Source organism: Bombus affinis, chromosome 5 (genome assembly GCF_024516045.1).
Source record: "Bombus affinis isolate iyBomAffi1 chromosome 5, iyBomAffi1.2, whole genome shotgun sequence".
Lineage (NCBI taxonomy): Eukaryota > Metazoa > Arthropoda > Insecta > Hymenoptera > Apidae > Bombus > Bombus affinis.
The window spans coordinates 6,453,849-6,464,893 of record NC_066348.1 but is presented as its reverse complement, the minus strand read 5'-3'; the positions used below and the strand labels follow the sequence as shown (position 1 = coordinate 6,464,893).

The 11,045-nt window shown below is 40.6% G+C and overlaps 1 protein-coding gene across 1 annotated transcript in view; it reads right to left on the bottom strand.

Moving 5' to 3' along the window:
* Positions 1-11,045, bottom strand: part of LOC126916658 (protein Tob1-like) — a 115,277-nt gene that overhangs the window by 6,228 nt on the left and 98,004 nt on the right. Inside the window, exon 4 of the mRNA XM_050722678.1 lies at positions 210-1,151. Coding sequence (XP_050578635.1) covers positions 210-940 — 731 coding nt within the window. The 5' untranslated portion in view covers positions 941-1,151. The remainder of the gene's footprint in view (positions 1-209; positions 1,152-11,045) is intronic.

Genomic DNA, 11,045 nt, shown 5'->3' with positions numbered 1-11,045 from the left:
TGGTTACGCGGATTGTGGCTAGGGTTGCTGTCGGGATGTTGATCTTTAGGTTGAACGATACACGGAGACACTGAGACTGTGACTGTGAATTCTCATCATATATGTTAAAATTTAAAGTTAAAAAGGGAGTCAAATAGAATGTCAAGTTCACCTCAACATCTACAACATCTAACTCAATCCCCAAAAAGATACAACAGTAATCAACCAACCTGTTCGCCCGTTTGCTGCTGGTTTTCAGTTTGGTGCTACCAAACTTGGTCTGCGCAAATGTGGCGGTGGTGAATGTGAGCGGTGCGGTAGTTCGTGGGATGAAAGCTGGGACGGGACTAGGCGAACCCTTGAACGAGTTGGTGATAGGCGTCGGCGAAGGTGCCGATGAGGAACCGGACCCATGACCACTTTGCTGATTATTTGACGATCCATTGCTCGCATTGCTTCCGAGCGAGCTTGGGAAGGGCGACGTGGACTTGGGGCTGAGACTGAGCCCACCCAAGGAAGTGCCTACGGCTTCGATAGGCCTGAAGCACTGAGCCTCGGGATTGAAGGTCTTGGTAACTTCTCGATCGGCCGAGCTCTCGTCGTGTGGATCTCCGGTTTCAGAGTAGAGGATCTTCACCGCGTTCATTTCGCCAATTCGATAGCTCACTTCTCCGGGATCGACCCAGATGGCCAGCTCGGCTGGTAGGTTCTCCAGGATATCCTGAATAGGCACGCCGCTCTCCTTGGCTGCCCGTTCCAGAACCGGATCCACTGGGTCGCCAGTCTTCAGGCATCTGAAAGCGGATCCCTTGAACGGTTTCTCCGGGTACCAGTGACCCTTGAACTTGTCCTTCAGCGCCTTCTCCAGCTCCTCGCCGAAGATATTGACTCGCCTTCGCGGCAGTTTATTGTAGAGGTACGATATCACGAAGTTGAGCGCCACCTGCACCTCCATGTGCATCTTGCCCTTTGCTGGGAGAATCTTCGGGCTGTTGCTGGTACTCGCAGCCGCGGAATAGTACTCAGCACGTCCGCACGATCGGCCGTTTTGCCGCCGACGCCTCGCGACTCCTTGATGATGCGCCACTGGACGACAGCAACGTCGACAGTGGCGTTGAAGATTTAGATCTGGTGTTGGATGATCGTTCGACGATTCTCTCGGATTCACGAGACTGTAAAGAGAAATGTTTCCTTTTTTAAAAAATTTTCTATATATCACAAGAAAAGAACTTTTGTATTATTAACTTTGATTTTAAGATTTTAATTCTTTCAATCGATGGGACACGTCGTTTTTCGACAGTAACAATGATGTTCAAAAATATTTGATAATAATGGTTCGTAAAGAAGCTGAGACGCTAATTTGTAAAGACAGAAGTTAAGCTTGGAGATAAAATATCTTTGGGAACGTTTTTTAATAATTTTTATAGTTACGAAGCAGTTGATGATACGAGATAATTTACAACAAAATAAATTAAAATTCTAGTGATTTCTGCCAGAAACAAAACATCTCGTTTCCTGTATAATAATTTAATACGTTTATCAATCTTATCAATCATATCCTAAATTGTTGAACTTGTTTCTAAACAAATATCCCAATAATTATACATCGTACTGCGACCTATAATCTGTGACAGCATCGCAAACAGTTCCAAAAGCGTAACAGCCTGTAACGAGCTTTCAGGAAGAAAAAGTCACGTATAAAAATTCACGACTCACGCACAAAGGAGCTCTTTCTATCGAGCGTTCGAGTGATTTTCAATAAGTGCAAAATCAAATTAAAAGAGTGCCGGGACGAGTATCTTCGAAAGGTGGTCGCTTTTACCACGGCTGGGCCTGCGTTATCGGCTCCTTTTCACGATCGCGCATTGATACGGAACGCCGCTTCCGGTTACTCGGCCCGCTCTTTCATCCTCTCAACAGAACGTCGAACGAGAGCCAATCGTTCCCGTATTCGCATAATGCCCTTCCAGGCTCTCTGCGCTTCGCGACAAAGTCCTCTTTTATCTGAATTCTTACCCTTTCTCGCTTTATCTGCTCGGTAATTTGGAACTCGTTTACGTGCCAAGAGAATCTTAATGATTGGCTTGGCTAAAGTAGAAACGTCTTTCCCGTGAGTGATTTTGAAGAATTTTAACTAGTTTGATCGAAGACGATGATAAGTTAGAAATTCGCAGATGGTGTTGCAAAGATTCAAGATATTTATGCATTTATGGGAAACTTGAAAGTGCGAAATTCACATAATGCATATATCTAAAATGAGAAAATATGTAAAATATCTAAGGCGGTAGCACTAGTTCCAATACTCGCCAATTGAAACGGATCTTCTCAAAATGAATTTCCAAGAGCTATCTAACGGTAACTAAACGAACACACGTACATTCCGCCCACTCAGCACCGATTCATTACCTTAAAACTTCGCTTTCGACTATCTTAGATTTCCCCTGCCAACATCTATCTACGACATTGAACGTATCCACCAAAAACCCATCCACTCGGCGAAGTTCCGTCTAGTCACAATCAGTTCCGTGTCTACATCCGACAAAAATGCTCGAGAACAGAGACACTCAGACAGCGTAACTTCCTCAAGATCCTCATTTCCGCTCGGACTGTCAGGCTAAAAGTCGTCCGAGAAACTCGCCAAGACGCGAAGAAGAGCCAAACTGTCCCTTCGAGAGACCGATTCGAAACGCGTCCACTCTCCTGCAACTCTCGTGAACGCTCGACATCGTATCGAGAGGAATATTCAGCTTGGCCGCCCGATTACCGTGAAACGAACGCCGATAAAAAGGGTTGCCCTTACTGCCGTGGCCGAGTGGACATCTTCCACGGTAGCATCTCGTCGCAATTGCGGAAGTTGCTCTCTGAACCTGAACGACATCGAGAGGGAAAGCCTTTCCTTTTGCTGCCTGCCCTCTTTGTCCTCCTTTTCCCTCACTTCTAGCCACTTCCTGCGTTTCTTTCCCCTCTTTCCACCCTTTGTATCCATTCCGCTCCCTTTGTTTCCCGTTATAAGTCAGTCTGTTCTTTCTTCACTCTACTCTTCACCGTTTCATCACGAGCATCGTCTAGGAGTCGCGCTCCTATTCGCTTCTCGAGAATCGCTGGACGACCATCTTCTACGGTATGTCTTTCGGGTCTGTCTCTAGAAACTCGATTCCGATGTTCCTCCTTCTTTCATGATATAAGAAAGAAAGGAAGAGAGCAAGCAGGAGTTTCTAAGGAATTCACTGGACCGGCAGCCATTTTGTTACGGTGGACGACGAAACGTTCGTAGCATTGGTACTTTTACGTTTTCCTCCTTTCTCTTTTTCTTTTTATTCTTTTTCAGCTCTTTCCGGATTCAGAATCGTGAAGCATAGGTATAGTAGATACTTTGCATAGAAACTGATCGTAGAATTATAGTTCTCTCTTTTTTTAATTAATCGCGAAGCGGTATGTTACTCTCGTTAAAAACTGAAACAATACATATTATTTTTATCCTGATCTTCGTACGTCTGTCGATCACCATCGAAACTTTTTCCAACGCACCGTACGCGTTTCTAAACGTAAAAGCTTTTCTCAACGTTGGAAAATCGAAATTTATAAGCGTGAATTCTTATTTGCTTCGATGTATTCGCTTAGTATATTACAGTAATATTACCAGGGAGTGTTTATGTCTATAAAATGTAATTCAAGGATGAAAGGATAAACTGATTTTTTTTACTTCGTTTTTCCCCTCTCATAACAGCACCAGAGAGGTGCAGGGGCGAATTTTGTCCCTCCTAGCCGAAACGCAGCTGCAGACAACCCGGGTCCATGGGTATTTTTTCAATTACGCGACTACAGACCGTCTTTGTGGTTAGTGCGCGGCTAGTTCGCACCCCCTGTTTGCGGTCTAAGCGTGAAAAAATACCCAGCCACCACGGGCGTTTTATCAGCGAATAAATAACCGGCGCTGTTTAAATTTTCCGCCGGAAGTCGCGAACACTCGCGTTGCGGTGAGGGGAATGAAAATGTTCAAGAGCAGACAAATTTCTTCATCTATCAAAGGCGAATTTCGCATTAACACGATAAATTTTAGCTTTTAAAACTGTAAAAGAGAATTTCAATAATTTAATTTATATCCTTTTTCGTCGTTGTTTTCCATCTACAATGGATGGACGATGTTAAAATTTCCAGCCAAATTGTAGTCGTATTTCAGCATAAGTTATAAATATATTAATAAAATTTATCCTGCAAAGTTTTTACAATATTATATTTTATATAATGCACTACATGCTATATACTTGTACGGTGGATTTTTACCTCAGGAAATTTTTTGTTCCAACTACATAATAAAATTGCAGTTTGACACTACTTTTGCTTGGTAATTTCTATAATATATCATAAACCAACACGTTTTCAAAATAATTTTATTCAAGTATGAATTTCTGCGATAAATTGATATATGTATTTAATTTAATTGCTTATAAGGAATAAGAAACGTGTATGCAATTTTCAAGTCTATATTCTGCTCTATAGAGGATTAATAGCGCGTGGATCAGTATGCGGACGAATCAAAGTTGAATAGGATGTGAATGAATTGAACACATACACTTCATTCTCGTTTGGCATTGACGTTACAATTTAGGGTTTGTGCAACCTTTACACACGACTACTTGCACAAATTAGCCGGTTTGATTTATGTAACTCGTTCACAATGCGCTGGACCATGTTTGTTTCCGTTCTCATGCACGTTACTTTTAATTTCCATCGATGCTTTCTTTCTATTCAACGTAACAAACAATCGTATAATTCTATCATAAATTTTTACTTTGCAACTGAAATATATAAAACATTGAAATACTAAAAAAAAGAAGAAACAAAGGCTTCGAAATGTTTCATCAATTTTCATGTAAATGTACAATTTTGGTTTCGATACTAAAAAATTCAATATACAAAAATATTAAATACCATCCACTTCAAAACACTACATCAATTTTCCTACGCTACTATACAATATAATATTTTCCTTTAATATGTATACAAACAATCAAATAATTTCATAATAAACTGACTTTTCTTTCAAAACTAAAACATCAAAAGTATAAAGATATTTGAAAGACGACCACTTTAAAGCACTACATCGATCTTTCTGATCTCCTAACTCGTTCAGTATTGACAACAAACTAAATACACACTTCTGTAATAATTCGTGACAATCTAATTTTTCTTCCAAAAATAGAACACCGAAAGTGCAAAGACATTCTAAAATCAGCCACTTGAAACAGCTACATCGCTCGTTACAACTCTGCGTTGTACAATTTTCAACTCTTTCACCATCAGCTCTCTTCCAGGCGAGTGCGCAACAAAATTACCAAAACCATCTCCGGCAAGTAGCCCCCATCTTTCTCGCGGCGCGTATCTTTCGAAACGCGACAGAGCTCATTCCTCAAGAGCCGTCGATACTTGCCAAGAAACGGAAGTGGAGTCTGAAACGCTTCTACCTATACACCTTCTCTCCCCTTACGGAATTTCCCCTCTCGTTTCCAACCCCCACCGCGGCCGAGTCACCGTCCGAAGGGAAAATGTTTTCGTTTCAGCCAGCTCCTCTGGCAGCCAGTGGCTGGATATGTAGGTTAACCCCGCTGCACCCTTTCTGCCTCCAGTAGTACTACACGACGACAGGGTTGCCGGTGGTATTGATCCCGACCAGGGTTGCCGGAAGGTTCTCAAGTTAAAAATACACGGCCTTGCGAGTCGTGCGGCTACCAGGCGTTTTCGTGGGCTCCCTTTCGTCGTTGGATATTTTTCTCCTTCCCCGATGGAGGTACAAGGGGTGAGAGAGGGCGCGTTGAAGGTTTGGGACGATTAAGGGTAGCCGATAATTATCACGGAGGCAAGATCGCGGTGGACCAAGTTCAGCCGACCTCGAACGCTTTACGACGCGGTCTTAACAACTATCAAACAACTGCACCACAGAGTAACTACTAATTAAGAGGCAAGGCACTTGGGTCCACCTCGACTGGCTGTAATTAAAAACGAATCGCAGAGACGAGCTACCGTGGACGTGTGAAATGTGACTTCTGAAAGCGACGTGGATAATTTTACAGCCACTTTTGGAAGGAATTTGTGGGTAGAGAAGAGGCTTGAAGAGCGTCGATGGTCTTTATGAGAAGGTTTAGGCGATGGTAAATGATTCTGGTTAGGTTTGGATTCGCAAACTATTTTTATAACAGAAGGGAAAAGTGTTATGATGTTTGAGTATGTTAGAAGGGCGTTGATGATCTCTGTCAGAGGATTTAGGTTATAGTAAATGATTTAGGTTAGGTTTGGATTCGATCCTAGAGTTATAAATCCAGAAAATTTTCGAGACACTTTTAGAAGAGTTTTATATTTTGAGGAGAAAGAAGCCGGAAGAAAGAGATTGGCGATGTTCGCGTATGTTGGATGACGTTCATAGCTTTTGTTAGTGGGTTTACGTGGTAGAAAATGATTTGGAAGAGGTTAGGATTTGGTCACGATACTACGAATACAAAAAATTTTCAAATCACTTCGTAATAAAAAGGTTGTACATTTAAAATACGAAGGAAGGAAAAGAGGTTATGCTGCTTGTGCATGTTTCACGGCGTTGATAACCTCTGCTATTGGATTTAGGTAGTAGCAAATTGTTTCTAAGAAAAGTTCGATGTACAGAAAGGTACATAGAGTAAACGGAACGAAATGGAACTGGGCTAGATCCAAAGTAGGTTCGAACTAGGCCTGATGCGAGCACGAGAGCTGCGAGAGTAAGTTGAAAATAAGATGCAAGTAGGGTAGAAGTTGGCTGAAAGGCCCAAAGAGGACTCGAAGTGGGTCGTGTCGATTCGAATCGAAAGGAAGGCCGAAGTAGGCCAATGATGCCAATGATAATCAGGAAGCGTCTAAAAATTGGGAGCGAGATTTTAATTATTTCTTCCGCGCGACGAGGGCACTCGTTGAACTTTGGGACGAGTAGATCTTTTAATTCAAAGCGATCTACGAATTGCTTGAAAAGAAGAAATAGCAATCCTTAATTTCCAAGTTTGAATAGAATTATTCCTTTAAACCTTACATTTCGAACATTTAATATCGAATAATACTAAATATTTTGTATAATATATACGTGATTATAATTCAAATATCACAACGCGAGAAAATAGTTAATTATCTTCCAATAAACTATCTAACAAAACATCAACACTAAAGTCAAAAGCATCTGTATATTTTTAGCAAGTGAAAAAGGAAAAGTTCGTCATTTTGATGATTTTGTTTATATTAAGATAACATGCTCATTTTCTTCAAGTATCCCATCGTAATATTTAGACGCGAAGATTTAACTATTACATCCCCAAGAATTTACTCTCAAGAGCTCTTGACTTTGCAGAAACAATTCAAACAAAACAGGTGTCGATTATTACACGCAACCCTATGGACGCGTTCCCCATCTGTCAACTAGCCGACTGCAGAAGCCACGTTGAAGGGTGACGTGATTCAAAGGACAGCCTTTTTTCCGGCCTTCATGAAACCTTGGGGGGTGAGAACTCCGGGGTTGGTTGCAGGTGCGCGTAAAGACCTACGAGTACGCCCTTTCCCGTCTGCTGAATGGAGGCCACGTGGCTCAAGGGGCACTGAATGTGGGCCAGAGAAGTGTTCTTCAGCGAATCAAGTCAATGGAGCACAGATCCATCCGACTGTATCATTCCTTTCCTTAGCTTGTTTTCCGTATCTTTTTTTTTTTTTCTTTTTTCGTTTCTCCGTCTTCTTACAACGTTACAGAGGGACGAATGCAAGAGACCAAGAAGTCTGACGATAATTATGTCACTTGATACGTCGCGCGTTGAGTGCTCGCTTCGATCGAGAGCTTGGTGGCGTCGTTTCGATGAACGACGCGTAATTGCGCATCCGTGCATGGGGGAACTGTGCTGAGCGCTCCACGTGGAGATTGCCAGCGATAGAATCGATTTTGGGAAGGCGAGGCTCCGTTTTTCGTATTGCTTCGTTCGTTCATTTCTCCGCAGCATAACTGGTAGATATTTATGTTTTTTTCCAATATATCGCTTTGAAATTGTGGTTATAATTAAATACGAGAGGTTGATTTTTGGTGATCTTTTATGCTGATGTCATTTAGTGGTTCAGAAGGAAGAGTTTCAAAATACAAGGATCGTGTTAAGATCAAAGATACGAGTTCTGTAGAAATCCATTTTTGGCAATTTTCTGATTATTCTTCTATATCGAATATATATACGAGAAAATATTCAAGTTGCTATATTTGTTTAAAAACAAAACTTTGCTTTCTTCGTTAAAGATGTTATTCACGGAAGATACAAGTTTACAAGAAAAGTGGAAATGAAATTGTTGACATAATTCTTTTTCCATTTATTGCGAGTAATTTGATTTGTAACTTGGAGAAGGATTTAATGAATATCTTAACTGTAATTATCACGAGATACTAACGATGACAATTCTTTCGCGCATTTTTTTCCACCAACGCAGAGGGCACGAAAGGGAAGGTTACAAATTCCGAGGGAAAAGTATTCGTCGAATGAAGAGAGAAGTATGCAGCCGGGAAGCGGTGGAAAGTGGATTTAATTACAGCTCGACCTAAATAGGGTCAAGACACGGGTGCTCGACCCGACCTGGTCGCCCCTGCCTTCTGTAGCTCGAGTGGAAAGGTGTTTAAATTGCTTCCTCGTCAAACGAGGAAACTAACAGTTCTCGTAAAAATACCACCGTAGTCAAAGGCACAACCCGTGAAAAAACTCGAATAGTCGTAATCAAATAATCAAATAATTTTTTAAACGAACATAGAAAATTGAATTTTGAAATTAGCTGATGCGAAAGAATATCAAAGATCCAGGGAAACATCAACATCCTACTTTAAATTATCACGATTAAAAAATTACTGCAATTAGAAAATTATCGACGAAATGATATTTACCGGTATCATAAATTCTACAATAAAACTCCCTAACTATTATAAATTCCCTTTATCAGTAAAACTATGCACCTCACAAAGTTACCAAGAATTTAGTATCACCAATGAAATACTATCTACCAGTCACCAATTCACGAATCATCAAAATTCCTATCCAAATTCCCACTAATATCTGCAATTCAATTGAGCTACACACCAAGGATTTAGAATCCCTGATGGAATGCTATATACTAATATCATAAATCCTATAATAAAAATTCCCAAGAAAAATCCCAACAGCATGCACAATCCAATAAAACTACGAGTCTCATAATGTCACCTAGAACTTCGAATTCTTCGCTAAATTAATCCCGACTGTATTCGCCTCATCCTGTTCCTCGTATCTCTGCAACAACCCCAAAATACCCCGAAACTATCCCCCTAAAACGTGGTGTATTTCACCACGAGGTGAACAACATGACACAACAAGTTAAAATTAGGTGCTGGAAGGAGATCCGACTCCTGCCCGAGTTGCTGCACACCAGTTTACGAAGTTGCAGTTTGGCCTGTCGTCTTGCTGCTCGTCTTTCGGAAAATTCAAGGCTGGCAACCTAATGACGGGATCTTCGAGGGTCGATTCATCGAGCCGAAGCTCGTTCGTGAAGGACAATTGTTGAATAGAGAGACGACGTGGCATGTTCTCTCTCGGCTGCCACTGGCAACTCTCCGATTACTCTATTCTGACAATGAATAGATGGCGGACGGGAGGAAACCGTGCGGAATCGACGTTACGTAACAAACGGTTATACAACGAATCGCTGCGCTCACGTGCGCGAACCAGCCGTCATGGCGATATTTTAAAGGTCGTCCTGACGTCGCATAAACAAATCGCATCAGGTACTTGCCGGTAGGCAAATATCGATTCGCGGACTCCGCTGCCACGACGACCTTATGCCACCCTTTGACGCATCCAGACGCCTGGTCTGCGCCACCCGATTTTGCAGCGGATCGATCGATCGCCTCTCGTATCTCGCATGTTCTTGCACTTTGCAAATTGATGGAATAAGCGAACATTTTATCGCGTTTGTAGGAGAAATGTTTCATACAAATGTCCTAGTGATCGTGATATTAGGCGAGAGAGCGATTCTACGTGAAAAAGTAAGTTGAGAATTGTTGTAGATATCACATTTGTATCTGGTAACAGGCACAGACGTTTTCGATGGTGGTTTGTGTTATCATACGACAATTAGTTCGTTTGATAGTCACATAGGTTGATAGACCGCTTACTTGACGCTTAACTTCCTGCTCAGTTCTAATCGTTGAACACGTGAGAGAGAATTTAAAGTTGAAACATTCCAAGATTAAGTACCGTTTATTTGTTTTAATATGTTATCATTTACGTTAAAATTGTGTAACAAAATGGATTATGCTTAAACACGAACTGTTGACTTAAATAAAGCTTAAGGTATATTTTTCAGTTTAAAACAATACTGTGTGATTGTTGTATTTTAATATAAACTAAGAAAAATATAAAATAAAATTGTTTCACATATAGACTGCGGATTTCTATAGGAATATTATTAAAAAAATAAAATACTGATAAAATATTGATTTACCTACTAAAAATAAGTATTATAGAAAGCACTATACTTTGGATATTTATATATCTTTCCATATTGTACGCATTTTGTGGAATTTTACACATTCAAATTTCCTACAAATGGATAGCAATCCGCAGACTATCCACACGTCAGTTTGTTTTCGAGGAAATCGCGTTTAAAAGTTTGTATTTGGATAGGAATGAATAAATAAAATGATTGATAGAATTAATTTGTGCTACACGTAGAAAATTAATTGAATATGAAACGACAGATTCCTTTTAGTTTTCCTTTTAGCCATTGCAGAATTGGAAAGACGTCACTTCGAGGAAAACAGTAATCGGACTAAAAGAAATGATGAATATAATGTAGAAAATTAATCGAATGTAAAGCGTCAGATTACTTTGTTTTTCCTATTTTCCATAAAAAAAACGTTACTGTGTAATAACAAATAATAATTATAATATCGTGTTTGATACGATGTCGATAGTTGGTAAAACGTTTTAATTTTCTTGTTTTCTTATGTTAAGAGGATTTACCGATCCAGTTACCAGAGGTTTGTTCAAGGAAATGAA